We start from the raw sequence: 17642 nt of genomic DNA on the forward strand, positions 1-17642 counted from the left end.
ATCTGCCCAACATACATAACAGGCCCACAAATTTCTAATTGTTAACCATTTCTTTACCATATCCATTTTCATACCCACTCACTTTACCCATACACTTACTTATACAGTGATCGATCTATCTATACATTAAACTCATGAAACACTGTACAGCCCAACAGTAGCAACTCCATCTGCAAAATTTCTGTGCTTTGTTGCACATTATTATTTTGACACAACATTGCAGCACCAAATGAACATTTGACATAAACATTAATAAAATTGAGTTGAAATGCTGGATGATCTTTCTTTGATACTGATAAGGTAGATCACTTCCTTATATTAACAACTAACCACAGAAAGGATGGATTAGAAATTTATTTTTTAATATATTTCTTTTAAAAAAGTAACAATCTTGATCTCCAGAATTAAAAGCTTGCTTACTCTGTGTATGTGTGTGTGTGTGTGTCCCAAATAAATGGATCACAACCTAAATAGATCAGTGATTTAAGGAAGCACATTTTATTTACAGCAGAGCCTTCTAAAGTTCATTTGAAGGCCACAGATTTTTTATTTGTATTCAGGTTCCTTATGATAAGCAAGATAACTGAGCATATTGGAAGCCAATAATTAAGTACCCGTCCTCCGACAAATTACAGCTCTGTTTATTAATACAGTATTTAAAATGTTCTGTATTATCACATACTATCATTATCCTCACTCCTAATTTTGAGCTTAAGAATGTCAAAATCATTGTTTTTTTGCCAAAGGCATTTTAATATTTATGGCATTTTCTGGTGATGCCAAAACAAAAATTAGTTTTCATATTTTATTGTTAATGAATTATTGATGAAATATGTGCAAAAAGTTGTAATTTTCACAGTAAGATAGTAACAGCATTTCACACAATAAAATAAAAGTAAGATGATAAATGTTCTTTTAACTATAGCAATATGCACTATGACATGCAATATCTTCATTCTCGGATAATGTTAAAAGATTTTCATTTCATTAATAAATTTAAATCATGTTTTGGAATGGAAAATCAGTTATTTTGAATTTTACTCATTTTTGATTGCTCATGGGAAAATACTTTTCAACAAATATAACTATATAATATAATTTAATAAAATTTGCACTTCATATTTGACTTAATCACACAACGATCAATTTGATTGGCATTTTCCTAAATCTAGGTCAAATGTAATGGGTTAGAGAGACATTGACAGCAGTGATAAAATCTGTTTTTGGTAGTAATCTCTGTTTGTTGAATTGACATCTAGAAGAATATCTCTGATTAATGGGGGGGGGCATGCCCCATGATGCTGTTATCTTGATGAGCAGGTAACTCTGGCTTCAACCTTTGAATACTGTGTGAACATGTGTCATGTTTGGCAGGGGATAGTTAGTTTTCCTGATGTGAAGTTAGATAATTTGCCCATATTAAAAGGAACTGTTTCAATGGAATAACACAGACATTGATAAATGTTGAATATAAATTAAGGGGAGAAATGAGCATGAGGAAAAAGAAGAATTGTTTTCTCTTTTGAAAGCCTTTCTTAGACTAATATATTACATGGCCAAAAATATCTCAAATGTCTTTATCTGCTGAGGTGAGCTGTAATTTATGACCAGAACATAAGAAGTAAGAGCAGCTGTAGTTCATGAGGTCCTTTAAGATTGCTTGCTTGCTGTTCAAAGAAATTAGTAGAACTTCAAAAGATCTTTTTTTTGTTTATGATGGCAAAGCTAGCACACAAAGTACCTTACAAAGCTTTCAATCCTCACTTTTCCTAAAATAAACTCAATAGCTGTGGATAAAAGATATGCTAACGTAGAATACTATGGAGATGTGTTAGATGATTATCTCTTTCACTGAGCAAGATTCTCAATCATAAAGGAATAAATGCAAATAGCAAATAGATGCATAGAATATTATAGAATATTGGTTCAATGTTGACATGTAACAGCAGTATTTTTCTTGACCTCATAGCAGTAATGGAATGTGCTTTGTTGATGTTATGATTTTCCTCGCCACAAAACAAAATAATCAGAGAAAGTGGGAGAGATTAACTGTCTGTTCCATTATTATAAGGTGTCAATAATATTTACTGTTTTAGTTATGGGATTTTCTAACAGCCTGCCAAGCAATACTGCAATAGAGATATATTCTGTATTATTCCTTTTCATATACTACCATTGAGATCAATATCCTTTGTGAGGTTGCATAAGGGAGCAAAGCAAAATGTGATACTTGGACAATGCACATTAGAGGAAGTTGAAGTCAAAGATTTGAACATAAAAAGAGTTAACAGGTAAATGCGATGACTGGCATTTAATCAAAGAATTGTGACATATTAACTAAATCCATAAAGATATGGTGTGACTTGCATAACAACTTCACAAGCTCACTTTTAAAATAGTTTTTAAATGCATTGTTAGTACAACTTTGGCAAACATTATTTTTTATTAAATATGAACTCGAATTCCAGACTGATTCGTATCTCTTCACATCCATTCTCAATAATAGTAACAACAGTTGGAAGAAACATTTACAATCCACATGAACTTGAAGTTCTGGCATAACCTAAATTAGGACTGTGAGTAATAGTCCTACGTCTGGGAGTTATAACCTATAACTAACCATTGACATTTTGATCAGCTGATACAAAGGAAGTTTGTTTTCTTGGACTTCTAAATGTGTGTGTGTGTGTGCGCGCACCTTATCATGATTTTGTTTTGCTTCCAATCAAAACTACCTTATATTGACTTATATTATTGTATGTTATTTTCTAGGAAACACTCATAGAATGGTGTGATGATAAGGAATTGAATCTTATTTTAACCACTGGGGGAACTGGGTTTGCCCCAAGAGATGTAACTCCAGAGGTGAGTATTTCTGAATAAGTATGCCAGTAATAATACTTGCTGAAGTTATTGATTATTCTGAGTCTTATTCATAAAATAATGCTTTTAATACACCTTTTATTTTCTTTATCCTATTAATCCAAAGTCATCATATCATGAATACCAATTTCATAGAAGGAGGTTGTGAAATTCTTTATGAAAGCAGCAAATAGTAAATGAAGGAAAATGGTGAGGTATTTGACAAGGTAGCAATTAGGAGGCCAGTAGTGAAGGCCCAGGTGCACAAAATTTAGGTAAAACTGGCCATGCAGGTAACAACTTGATTACTCTTACTTTGTCATAGATAAAGACCATTCAGCCCATTGAGTCCATGCCAGCTCTCAGAGGATTTTCATTAATCTATTCTTTCTCATGTACTCAACAAATTCCCTCTCAACCACCCATCCCACCATCATCACACACACTAGGAGTAATTCACAGTAACCAATTAACATACCAACCAACATGTGTTTGTGGTTTGGGTGTATACCCATAAAGTCCCTGGGAGAATGTATGTACTCTGCACATAAAGCATCCAAGGTCACAATCAAACTCCAAACCCAAATCACTGGAGTTTTGAGGCAGTTCATCACACAGGAGGGCAAATCTTCAGGAATGAGATAAAAAATAACCTTTTCATTAATGGAAAAGTATGATGAGCAATGTTTTGTAGGGGTCCACTTTGGGATGCACTATCAGGCATTTGCCATCCCTATTTATTCTTGATGTTAACTAGTATTTTCACTATGTTCCCTACCATCAACATCCTCAGGAGTCACACAATAGATGAAAAACTCAGCTGAACCAGCAAGTTAAATACTGTTGCAAGAAATATGTCAGAAGCTGAGCATCTTGCAGTCTGATTGACTTCCTGAGAAAAAAACACTTACCACCATCTACAAAGGACAGGTCAGGATGAAATACTTGCCATTTGAAGCTCCAGCAACACTCAAGAAGTTTGTCAGTATCCAAGGCAATGCAGTATTCTTAACTGGCATCCCATCCACTTCCCTGAATATTTATTACTTTTACCATAATGCTACTATAACTGCCATGTATGCCATCTGCAAATTTCGCTGCAGTCACTCATCGATGTGACTCCATCAGCACCTCCCAAACCCACAAGTTCTACCACCAAGAATAGCAAGGAGAATAAATATACAGAAACATACTGCCTGCATGTTCCCTTTCTAGTTGCACACAATTCTGATTTGGAAATATTGTATATTGCCAAATCTCCATCATCACTTGGTCTAAATCAGTTCAAGAAGGTTGTAATAAGGGATGAGCAAAATAGAAGAGATTTGCCGAAGAAAATGAACAAATAAATAATCATTAATAGAATTTTAACCCAGCCATGAATTTCTGATTTACTTTTGAGCAAATAAAAGCATGTTTTTACTACTCCTTTATTTATGCTGCACAATTTTCATGAGCTGCTATTTGAAGTAGGCCAATGAGAACCAACTCTCTCACAACCAGCTTACCACTTTGCAGTCCTCTTTTTCTTGTTAATTGCTTTTCACCTGATATTCCTCATCCCCACACTTCCCATACCACCACTGTCAAAGATCAAGCAAATGTTTGCCATTAATTAAAATTGCGCGCACACGCAGGCATGCACACATTATTGTTCTCGTATGACTTTCAAGCTTTGCAATTTTTCTAACAAATTTATTCTCCTACTTTTTCTGTTCATATTTGATTAACTGTATCTCTACGTTTTTTTTACATTCTTCACCTTTCAATCCACGGGTTTTTTGAAGAACACTTCTAATAAAATCTGTCTTTTGTTAAAATGCCTTTCCTCAACTCATCAAGACTAGATTTAAAGTACGTACACATTTCATACCACCTTCCCCGCAACCCCCCCCCCCCAATATCTGTGTCCTATAACTTCAAGTTCCAAACCAGAATTCAGTTTTCTTTTTACCATTATTTGGTTGCACTGCTTAAATGTATACTGAATTTCCTCTGCTCCAGTCAAGCATTTATATTTCTGTAGCTTGAAATTGAGAGAACACTAATCTGAGTTCACAAATGAATTGTGGTTAACAATTTATAACACTGAAAGAGGGCACTGATCCTTCAGGTGGATGGTAAAATAGTGAAATAGTCTGATTTAATATAAAAATGCAGTTTGAATATAGAACTGACTCTAGTGTTGTTGTTTTTTTTTCAATCTTTTTATTGATTTTCACATATACACAAAAAAATAACATAGTAATAAGTAAATTATAAATACAATAGACTTGAAATCACATTGATAATAAGATAATAATATCCTACTAAACATCAACAAAAGAAAATACCTTAATCAAGTCCACATGATTATATGAAAAAAAAACAAAAATAACCATTAAAAAAGAAAAAAAATATTTAAAAATATGTGAGAAAAAAAAATATATATTAAAAAAAAATAAAACACTAAACTAAACTAACATAGGCAATAATAACAGTTTACAAGTATAAGATAGTGTCAAAGAACTCCGGAACTCCATACCTGAACATGAATAAGCAGAAAGGTCTGGAGAAGGCCAAATTAATTCATATGAAAATGTCGAATAAACGGTCTCCAAGTTTCTTCAAATTTAATTGATGAATCAAAAATAGTGCTTCTAATTTTTTCCAAACTCAGATAAGAAATAGTTTGAGAAAGCCATTGAAATGTAGTAGGAGGATTTACTTCTTTCCAATTTTGTAGTATAGACCTTCTGGCCATTAATGTTACAAAAGCAATCATTCGTCTGATTGAGGGGGAAAACTGATTACCATCTTCATTTGGTATGCCAAAAATTGCAGTAATAAAATGAGGTTGTAAATCTATATTCCAAATTGAGGAAATAGTAGTAAATATATCCTTCCAATAATTATGTAAAGTGGGACATGACCAAAACATATGGGTCAATGAGGCCACTTCTAAATGACATCTGTCACATAGAGGGTTAATATGAGAATAGAATCGAGCAAGTTTATCTTTAGACATATGAGCTCTATGTACAATTTTAAATTGTATTAAAGCATGTTTAGCACATATAGAAGAAGAATTAACCATTTGCAAAATTTTTTCCCATTTATCTGTTGATATGTTGTATTGAAGTTCTTTTTCCCATTCTTGTTTAATTCTAACTGATATTTCTGGTTGTATCTTCATAATCATATTATAAATAAAAGCTACTAATCCCTTCTGACAAGGATTTAAGGTAAAGGTCAAATCTGTAGTGTCCATCAAAGTTGAATTAGGAAAAGATGGTAAAACTTTGTGTAAAAAATTTCTAATTTGTAAATATCTGAAAAAATTAGATTTAGGTAATTCAAATTTATTAGAAAGTTGATCAAATGACATCAAAGTATCTTCAAAAAAGAGATCACGAAAACGTTTTATACCTTTCCTTTTCCATATGTTAAAAGCTTGATCTGTCCAGGAGGGTTTGAAAAAGAAATTAAATAAGATAGGGCTATCAAGAACAAAGTTTTTCAAAATAAAAAACTTACGAAATTGAAACCAAATTCGTAATGTATGTTTAATAACAGGATTAAATATTTGTTTATTAAATTTAACTAAATCCGCAGGAAGAGAAGAACCAAGAACAGAGAATAGAGAATATCCCTTTACCTCATTACATTCCAAATTTACCCACTGTGGGCACAGTGGTGAATCCAAATCTAATTTCCAATACAATAAATTACGAATATTATTTGCCCAATAATAAAATCTAAAATTAGGTAAAGCTAAACCACCATCTTTTTTTGATTTTTGTAATTGCTTTTTACTTAACCTAGGGTTTTTATTTTGCCACACAAATGAAGAAATTTTTGAATCAATGTTATCAAAAAAAGATTTAGGAATAAAAACTGGTAGGGCTTGAAATAAATATAAAAATTTCGGTAAAATCATCATTTTGACAGCATTAATCCGACCAATTAATGATAAAAACAAGGGAGACCATCTTGTAGTAAGTTGATGAATTTGATGAAGCATAGGTAAAAAATTCAGTCTAAATAAATCTTTATATTTCTTGGTAATTTTTATACCTAGATAAGTGAAGTTATCAGTAACAACTTTAAATGGTATCCTATCAGTCAATAAAGTTTGTGCATTTAAAGGAAATAATTCACTCTTATCTAAATTTAGTTTATAACCAGAAAAAGTACCAAATTGAACCAACAAGGATAAAATAGCAGGAATAGACCTATCAGGGTCAGAAATATATAACAGCAAATCATCAGCATAAAGAGATAATTTATATAACTTCTCATTACGGGTAATACCAAAAATATTAGGAGATTCACGAATAGCAATAGCTAAAGGTTCTAATACAATATTAAATAATAAAGGACTTAAGGGACAACCTTGTCTCGTACCACGAGATAATTGAAAAAAAGAGGATCTATGGTTATTCGTAAAAACAGAAGCAACAGGTTTATGATATATTAATTTAATCCATGATACAAAATTAGGACTAAAATTAAAATTTCTCAATGTATTAAATAAATATATCCATTCAACTCTATCAAAAGCTTTTTCAGCATCTAATGAAATAACACATTCTGGGATTGTGGGTGGTGAAGTATGAATTATATTAATCAATTTTCTAACATTAAAAAAGGAATACCGATTCCTCATAAAACCAGTTTGATCTTCTGAAATAATCTGAGACAATACTTTTTCTAATCTAATAGCTAAAATTTTTGTAAGAATCTTAGAATCTACATTTAATAATGATATAGGGCGATAAGATGTACATAAAGTAGGATCTTTATCTTTTTTAAGAATTAGAGAAATATTAGCTTCATAAAAAGATTGAGGTAATCTCTTCTTAGCAAACGCATCATTAAAAATTTCACATAACCAAGGAGAAAGCAAAGAAGAAAAAGTTTTTAAAAATTCTACTATATAACCATCAGGACCAGGAGCTTTCCCTGAGTTCATTGATGAAATAGCCTCTCCTATTTCCACTATAGAAATAGGAGCATCTAACAGACTATGATCTTCATCAGTCAGTTTAGGAATATTCAAATTGTTAAAAAAATTATCTATCATGGACTGGTCACCATCAAATTCTGAATGATATAAAGATTTATAAAAATCTTGAAAGGTATTATTAATTTCTTTATGATCAGTAGTTAAATTACCGTCTGATTTGCGAATTTTAATAATGTCGCTTAGTCGAGATAGCCTTTAATTGATTAGCTAACAGTTTACCAGTATGGTCACTATGAATATAAAATTGAGCCCTGGTCCTAATTAATTGATTTTCAATTGAAGAAGATAATAGTAAACTATGTTCCATTTGAAGCTCAACTCTCTTCTTATAAAGTTCTTTGGTAGGAGTCACGGAATAAATCTTATCAATTTCCTTAATTTTATCCACCAATAAAGCAATATCTAAATATCTTTGTTTTCTTTTACCAACAGAATATGAGATAATTTGACCACGAATAAAAGCCTTAAAAGAGTCCCAAAGTATTCCTCTGTCGATTTCTTCAGTACAGTTTGTAGAAAAGAACAAGTCAATTTGCTGTTTTATATAAGTAATAAATTCTGGGTCTTGAAGCAAAGTAGCGTTAAGTCTCCAAGATCTGGTGTTATTGGAATAGTCCGAAATCTTAATAGATAACTTCAAAGGTGCATGATCCGAAATAGTAATAGAATCATATTTACAATCAATAACATCCATTAATAACCGATGATCAATAAGAAAATAGTCAATTCTAGAGTAGCTATGATATACATGTGAAAAAAAAGAAAATTCTTTATCTTTAGGGTTCAAAAACCACCATATTTCTGTAATTCCCGAGTCAACCAAAAATGAATTAATAAGTAGGGCTGATCTATTCGGAAGAGTGCGAATAGGTTTAGATCTATCCATCGAAGGATTCAAACAACAATTAAAATCTCCACCCATTATCAACATATATTCATTTAGATTAGGAAGAGAGGTAAATAAACATCTAAAAAATTCAGGGCAATCAAAGTTTGGAGCATAAATATTAACTAGAACAACTTTCCGATGGAAAAGTAAACCAGTTATCAACAAAAATCTACCCTGTGGGTCAGAGATAATTTCATGATGTGTAAACGATATTGAGGGATCTATAAAAATAGACACACCCCTAATTTTGGCGGTACAATTCGAATGAAATTGTTGACCCTTCCAGAACCTAAAAAAACGTTGATTATCCTCCCTCCTGATATGGGTCTCCTGTGCAAAGATAATATTAGCATTCAGTCTATGGAATACTTTAAATATTTTTTTGCGTTTAATCGGATGATTTAAACCATTAGTATTCCAGGAGATAAAGTTAACAGATCTATCCATCATACCAATATTAATTGTGTGTATCATAAAAGGTTAAAAAGACACATAACCCACAATTCAGGAAGGAGGAAAATTGATTCAGGAGCAGCCGGAGAACATGACACCTCAACAATATTAGTAATTTAAAGTCGGCCCATAAACTAAAAGCAAAAAAATAAAAAGCAAAAGCGTGAAAAAAGATCCCTACCCCCTCCCCCCACCCTTCGAAAAAAAGCCAAGCGGCAGGCGCATAATCTAATACTAATATTACCCCCATTTCAAGATGGCAGCTCTATAAAAAAAAAGATTAAAAGAAAACTATATATCACCCAAATTAAAATATAGAGTTGCAAAAAAAAATATATATCAATCAGAATAAAAAAAAACTAATATAATACAACAATCATTAATAAAAAAAAGGTATAAACGTCAAAATTTAAAAGTGTAATATACCTTTAAAAAAAAATCCCATATTCAAATACAAGATGACGTTTCGAGAGCAAAGACTTATGGGAAGAAGAAACGCCATTTTGAAAAAGCCATATTACTAAATACAAAAGTGAGTTCAGCGATCTGTTAAAAGACAAAATAACATTTAAAAAAAAGGGATATAATAAACAGTACAACATATATATAAAAAAAACCAAAAATCCAAAACATTCGTCCCATATCTGAGTACAGGCAAACAGATAAATGCTTGTAAAAAACAGAATCTTACGGGAAAAATAAACATCTTAAAAAAAAAGATAAATCATTAATGCAAAATATAAACATATATAACCAAAACAGAAAGAAAAAAAAGAATATTATCAAAATTAAAAAGAACATCTATAAACAATGATGCTAGTAAAAAAAACCGGACCCATAGATCAAAAAATAAAAAGTTATAACCCAACTTCATAGGTTAAAACTTAAAATAGAAAGATATCCTCTCTCCGAAAAATCTTCCACTTAACACATAGTTCAAGTTGCAGTAGAAGATCGAAATTCTTCAACAAATTTCTTCGCTTCTTCCAGAGTGTTGAAAAATCGTTGACTGTTGTCGGGCAGCACAATTCTAAGCTTCGCTGGGTACATTAAAGCTTGTCTAAGTCCAATCGAATGAATCTCTGCCATCACTGGTTTAAAAGCGATTCTGGCTTTCATTACTTCATAAGAATAGTCTTCAACAATTCGAAATTGAAAGTTTTTGTAGGAAATCATACCTTTTTTACGAGCTAATCGAATTAAAAGCTCTTTCTCACGAGGATAATGAAGGCGAACAATCACCGCTCGAGGTTTATCAGCCATAGACGAAAACCTCGCAACTCTGTGAGCACGGTCAATAACAGGTTTAGTTTGCAAACCTTCATCACCGAAAATTTCCCAGAGTAAATTAGAGAAAAATTCAGTTAAATCACCGGACTCAACTTTTTCGGAAAACCTGATAATACGCAAATTCTGTCTGCGAGATCGATTTTCGAGATCAGAAATTTTAAACTTATACTGATCTACAGTCTTAAGAGTCGATTGTACCTTCTTATCCAACACTTCAATTGTACGTACTTTTTCAACAATTAATTTTTCAAGAGTCGCCAACTTATCTTCATGCCGCTGAATAACCGATGCCTGCGACTGAAACTTAGTATCAAGCGATTTAACAGCTCCTTCAAGTTCAGACATTTTCGTGGTAAACGTGTTTTCCAAACTTGCCATTTTACTTTCCAAACTTGCCATTTTACTTTGCAGCTTGTTATCCAAACCTGCAAGTTTAGTGTCCAGAAGATTAGAAATTGTTTCAACAGATAAAGGCTCCTTAGACGATTTCTTACTTGTAGCCATTTTAAGTTCGGCAAAGTTAGATCAAATATAGTTTTAAAAGAAAAAAAAGTCAATCGAAAATATCAACTCATTTGATTAAATTCGAAAAGATTAGATTAAAGGGTGATTATAGTTAGAAAAGTGAAGAGCGCCTAAAAGGCAGATGTTTACGTCGCCATCTTGAAACTCCACCCCCCTAGTGTTGTTTGGCAACACGAGTGAATCTGCAGATGCTGGAAATAAATAAAAACACAAAATGCTGGCAGAACTCAGCAGGCCAGACAGCATCTATGGGAGGAGGTAGTCACGACGCTTCGGGCCGAAACCCTTCATCAGTACCTCCTCCCATGGATGCTGTCTGGCCTGCTGAGTTCTGCCAGCATTTTGTGTTTTTATTTAGTGTTGTTTGCTTGATGTTGAGCAGGTCAGTGTCAGCTAAATCAGGTGAGAGTGGGCAGTTGTGCAGAACATGTTCAATGTTCTGCACCCTTTCACCACACTCACAGGATTCGCTAGTCTTTAAATCCCACTTCACCATATCGTCTCCTGTCCTACAAGCTCCTGTTCTCGTTCTGTTGAGAGTGCACCATTTCCATCTGTCAAGCAGTGCCCCCGTCTGGCAACATTTCGGTGGGACATGCACAACACACTGGAGGAACTCAGTAGGTCGGGCAGCATCCATGGAAATGAACAGTCAATTTTTTGGGCAGAGACCCTTCGTCAGGACTGTTTACCTTTTTCAGTTTTTATTGTAGTGTTTCTTTGGATCTCTGGAGGAGCAATGCCTGCAAGTCTAAATGATGCTAGTGGGTGTGGGGCGCAGTGTGCCCATGATTATTCAGCAGGCTTCATTAAGCAACAGGTCTATTTTCTTCACATGGGCTGATCTGCCCCACACAGGTGCACAGTATTCTGCAGGTGCATAGCAGAGTGCTAGGGCAGTTGATCTAAGTGTGTGAGCATTAGCTCCTCATTTCGTGCCTGCTAATTTTTTCAAGAGAGAATTGCGCGAGCCAACTTTCCCTCAAACTTTTTGGATGTGTGTGGCAAATGAGAGCGTCCTATCCAGTGTCACACTCAGGTAAATTGGAGTCAGATGGTGTTCGAGCTCCTTCTCATACCAGAAGATCTTGAATTTCTGAGCTGCTTCTCGATTCCTCAGGTAGAATGCACACACTTGAGTTTTTGATGAATTTGGGTTCAGAGACCACTTTTCATAATACTGCTTTATTGCTTCGAGGACTGCTGTAAGTCGTACTTCAACTTCTTGGAAGGAGTTAGCTTGTGTTTCTATGCATAGGTCGTCTGCATAGGTAAACCTGCGTGTGTAAGGAAAGATTGGTTGGTCATTTGTGTAAACATTAAATAGTAGAGATGCCAGGACTGATCCCTGTGGTAGTCCGTTCTTTTGTGGATGCCTCCTATTCTTAATTCCATTCATTTCTACATAAAATCTGTGATTTTCTAGGAGGCTCCCTATTACTTTGACTGTCGTTTTGTTCTTTAACATTTTAGATAATTTCAGTAGAACGCCTCTGTGATTCACAGTGTCGTATGCTGCTATTAAGTCAATGAATACTGCCCCTGAAATTTGTCGCATTTCAAAGCCATCCTCAGTATACTGGGTTGAGTTCAGGACTTGACAGCAGCAAGAGCGGCTTGGCCTGAACCCAGCTTGGTCTGGTGTTAGAAGACCTTCGACTAAGAGGGATATTCTTTTCAGTATAAGTCTCTTGTAGAGTTTATAGAGGGTGCAGAGCAAGGAAATCGGTCTGTCATTTTTAGGAATGTTGAGGTCTTTTTTGGGTTTTAGGAGAATAACAACTTTGGCTCTTCTCCAGTTTTTAGATATTTTTAATGATCTTAGCCAGCAGTTAAAAAGGGACAGAAGCCAGTGGTGTGCTTTTGGTCCAGATGTTTAAGGAATTCATTAAGAATCCCATCTATGCCAGCAGCTTTGTTGGATTATAGCTGTGATACTTCATCCTTTAATTCTTCTAGGGTGAGAGGTGGGAAGTTGTTATTCCCATTTGAGAGAGCTGACTCCATCTCCTGATGTTGCTTTTTCTTTTGCCTCTATTCTTTATTATTTGGTCAACCATTTAGTATTAGTTGGTGGGCAACCTGATTGGGTGTTACAGCAGCAATTCTCTTTTCCAATATTTTTATTAGTTTCTACATAGAAGAATACAGAGTACGAGAAAGTGTATATAAAAGGTCAATAAAGATTAAAAAAAACCTAGCAATCACATTATATCTGTTCATAATAACAATCTTATTACCCCGTATTCCTATAAGTTAATCAATAGTTATATCAAACTATACTAATTTATTACAAAAAAAATAATCTAACCCCTACCAAGACTGAAGCTGTTCATTAAGGACAAAAGAAGGTAAAATACCTTCTCTTATAATAAAAATTAGTAATAGCCAAAATCTGAGTTTAAACAATGAATTTTTTGAAAATAATTCAGAAAAGGTCCCCACGTTGTTTGAAAGTCTTGACGAGATTCAGAAATTGAACAATGAATCTTCTCTAAATCTAAACATGACAAAACGTCGCATAACCATTGAGCATGAGAAAACATCTTTCCATTTAAACAAAAGCATCCTCCTAGCTATAAAATAGCTAAAGGCCAAAATATGTAAATCAGATGCCTTCAGCTTAATATCTTGTCCTGCAACAATATCGAATAGAGCCGTCAGAGGGTTAGGCTTAAAATTGACTTTAAAAAGTAAGGAAAAAGTTTGAAAAACTTCCTTCCAATATTTTTCAAGATTCGGACAAGTCTAAGACATATGAATTAATGAAGGTTCTCCATTATTATGTCTATCACAGTTAGGAGATATACCTGAATAAAAATGAGATAGCTTATCCTCAGTCATATGAGCTCTATGTACCACCTTAAATTGTATGAGGGAATGATGAACACATAGCAAAGAAGTATTAACCAGTTTAAAATTTTCATTCCAAGTTTCCTCAGATATTGATCTTGTTCCCAGAGATTCTTAAATTTTGTTTAAAGGAACATTCCTCATCTCCATTAACATACCATAAATGTTAGCTATTGAACCATTTTGAAAAGGCGTCAAACTAAAAATTACATCTGGTAAATTTTTATCTGAGCTTATAGGAAATGTACATAATTGAGATCTTAAAAAGTCTCTGATTTGTAAATATCTAAAAAAGTGAGTTTTGGTTAAGCTATATTTAGCTGACAACTGTTTAAATGAGAAAAGGTTTCCTCCAACAAACAAATCCTAAAAACATTTAATACCCAACCTGTCCCATTCTTTAAAAACTAAATCAGTCATGGAGGGTTTAAAAAAATTAGAATAAATGGGACTTGAAAGGGAAAATCTCAATAAACCAAAGTGTTTTCTAAATTGTATCCAGATCCTCAGAGTATGTTTAACTATTAAATTATCAGTTAATTTACTTACAAATAAAGGAAGTGAGGATCCAAGAAGAGAAATAATAGAAAATTTATTAACAGAGTTAGTTTCTAAAGAAACCATACCAGACAATCTACACAATTAATATAATATAGCCAAAATGTAAGATGTATTAATTGCCCAGTAATAAAAGCTAAATTAGGTAAGGCTAAACCTCCAGACTTTTTAGATTTTTGAAGATGAACTTTATTTAAACGAGGACATTTATTTTTTCATATATAAGAGGATAAAATAAAATAAAGAGAGTCAAAATAGGATTTAGGAATAAAAACGGGTAAAGCCTGAAAAAGATATTTAAATTTAGGAAGAATATTCATTTTAACAGAATTAATTCATCCAATCAACCAAATTGAAAGAGATGACCAATTTAATGATACATGATTCAATAAAGTAAGGAAGTTTTCTTTAAACTGGTGTTTGTAATTCTTAGTGAATGTTACACCCAAATAAGTAAATTGATTCCTTACAACTTTAAAAGGGAGATTAGTATTAATTGATACCAAATTAATTAAAGGAAATAATTCACTCTTAAGTAGGTTCAATTTATATCCTGAAAACTGGCTAAAACTGGCCTAGATGTAGAGCATTCAGTTGGGTCCTTGTTCTTCTTTAGGATAAGTGAAATAGAGACTTCATTGAAAGATTGAGGCAAGCTAACCAATTTGAAAGAATCCAGAAAGACTAACTATAACTTTAATGAAGAGAAAGCCTTATAAAATTCTCCAGAAAATCCATCTGGACCTGGGGACTTCCCCGAGTGTAATGAATTGCCTCGGCAATTCCGTCATAAGAAGTGGGTTGATCCATCTGTTTACATAGAAACATAGAAAATAGGTGCAGGAGTAGGGCATTCGGCCCTTCGAACCTGCACCACCATTCAGTATGATCATGGCTGATCATCCAACTCAGAACCCTGTACCTGCTTTCTCTCCATATCCCCGATCCCTTTAGCCGCAAGGGCCATATCTAACTTCCTCTTAAGTATAGCCAATGAACCGGCCTCAACTGTTTCCTGTGGCAGAGAATTCCACAGATTCACCACTCTCTGGGTGAAGAAGTTTTTCCTCATCTCGGTCCTAAAAGGCTTCCCCTTTATCCTTAAACTGTGACCCCTCGTTCTGGACTTCCCCAACATTGGAAACAATCTTTCTGCATCTAGCCTGTCCAATCCCTTTAGAATTTTATACGTTTCAATAAGATCCCCCCTCAATCTTCTCAATTCCAGTAAGTATAAGCCTAGTCGATCCAGTCTTTCTTCATATGAAGAAAGTCTGAAGAAAGACTTCATATGAAGAAAGTCTTTCTTTTTACAATTATCTGCAGAAAGTGCAGGGATATTTAATTGATCTAGAAAATTATTCATTACAATATTGTCTTTAGGTGAATGAGAACTATGAAGTTTAGAATAGAATTCTCTAAAGGTATCATTTATTTCAGAGTGATCAGTTGTCCTATCACCATTAGTTTTGCAAATTTCTTTAATATGTTGTTTAACTAGAGAAGCTCTTAATTGGCTGGCCAATACTTTGCCCGATTTATCTCCATGAATGTAAAATTGAGTTTTATCTTTAAGAAGTTTAGTTTTAATTGGATATGTTAACAAAAGATCGATTTTAGTTTTAACTTCAACACATCTTTTATATAAAACAGGATCTGGAGCTATAGCATATTTTCGATCTAATTGTTTCAATTGATTTGCTAATTCAACTCTTTTTTATTAGCTTTATTCTTAACACAGTATAAGAAATAATTTGGCCTCTAATATAGGCCTTGAAAGTATCCCATAGAATAAGATTAGAAGGCTCTTTTTTAATCTCTTCAAAAAACAAAATAATATGCCTCCAGAAATTTTTTAAATTCCTTATCAGATAAGAAAGTTGTATTAAAATGCCATATTCTGTTTGTTTGAAGAAGACCAGGGAGATTTAAAGTTAGAAGTCCAGGAGCATGATCTGAAACAGCAAGCTCTTTATATTCACAGGAACGAACTGATGGAATTTGACTATCAGTAAAAAAATAATCAATCCTGGAATATGTATGATGAACATGAGAAAAAAAATGAGTACTCTCTATCTAAAGGACGTAAGAAACAGCAAATATCAACAATACCACATTTCAATAAAAAATATTGAATAAACGAAGCTGATTTATTAAGAGACACTGGTTTAGAAGATGATCAGTCTAAAATTGGGTCTAGCCAGCAGTTAAAATCTCCTCCCATCAACAAAGAATAAAGACTCAGATCTGGTAAAAACGAAAAAATCGCTCAAAGAATCCTGGATCATTTACATTTGGGGCATGCACGTTGGCGAATACTATTAATTTATTATCTAGTTTTCCTGAAACTAGTAACGAAATGTCCATTAGTATCAGACACTACTTTATATTGGACAAAGGAAAGTGCATTATCTGTAAGAATCAAAACTCCTCTAGATTTGGCCTGAAAAATTGAATGAAAACAAAGTCCGTTCCAACGGCTAAAAAATCGTAGGTTATCACATTTGTGGATGTGAGTTTTTTGTGTAAAAAAAATAAAATAATAGTCTAAGAGTAGGTAAATCTCCTGGAGCAGATGGAATGCACCCTCGTGTTCTGAAGGAAGTAGCAGTGGAGATTGTGGAGGCATTAGCAATGACCTTTCAAAAGTCGATAGATTCTGGCCTGGTTCTGGAGGACTGGAAGATTGTAAATGTCACTCCACTATTTAAGAAGGGGGCAAGGAAGCAAAAAGGAAATTATAAACCTGTTAGCTTGACATCGGTGGTTGGGATGTTGTTGGAGTCAATTGTTAAGGATGAGGTTTAGGAGTACCTGGAGGCATATGACAAGATAGGCAGAATTCAGCATGGTTTCCTTAAAGGAAATTCCTGCCTGACAAACCTAGTGCAATTTTTTGAGGAAATTACAAGTAGGCTAGGCAAGGGAGATGCAGTGGATGTTGTGTATTTGGATTTTCAGAAGGCCTTTCACAAGGTGCCGCACATGAGGCTGCTAAACAAGATAAGAGCCCATGGAACTATGGGAAAGTTACATAGATGGATAGAGCATTGGTTGATTGGCAGGAAACAGAGAGTGGGAATAAAGGGATCCCATTCTGGTTGGCTGCTGGTTACCAGTAGTGTTCCACAGGGGTCCATGTTGGGGCCTCTTCTTTTTACGTCGTGTATCAACAATTTGGATTATGGAATAGATGGCTTTGTA

General features: G+C 33.7%; 1 protein-coding gene across 11 annotated transcripts in view; it reads left to right on the top strand.

Moving 5' to 3' along the window:
- Positions 1-17642, top strand: part of LOC132384020 (gephyrin) — a 647984-nt gene that overhangs the window by 377641 nt on the left and 252701 nt on the right. For 10 of the 11 annotated variants that reach the window (XM_059955300.1, XM_059955317.1, XM_059955322.1 and 7 more), the window contains one exon: positions 2773-2865. In XM_059955300.1, the coding sequence (XP_059811283.1) occupies positions 2773-2865 (93 nt within the window). Of the gene's footprint in view, positions 1-2772; positions 2866-17642 lie in introns of those variants that run through there. The other variant, XM_059955384.1, reaches the window with a different exon arrangement.

This window comes from Hypanus sabinus, chromosome 2, assembly GCF_030144855.1.
Source record: "Hypanus sabinus isolate sHypSab1 chromosome 2, sHypSab1.hap1, whole genome shotgun sequence".
Taxonomy (NCBI): Eukaryota; Metazoa; Chordata; class Chondrichthyes; order Myliobatiformes; family Dasyatidae; genus Hypanus; species Hypanus sabinus.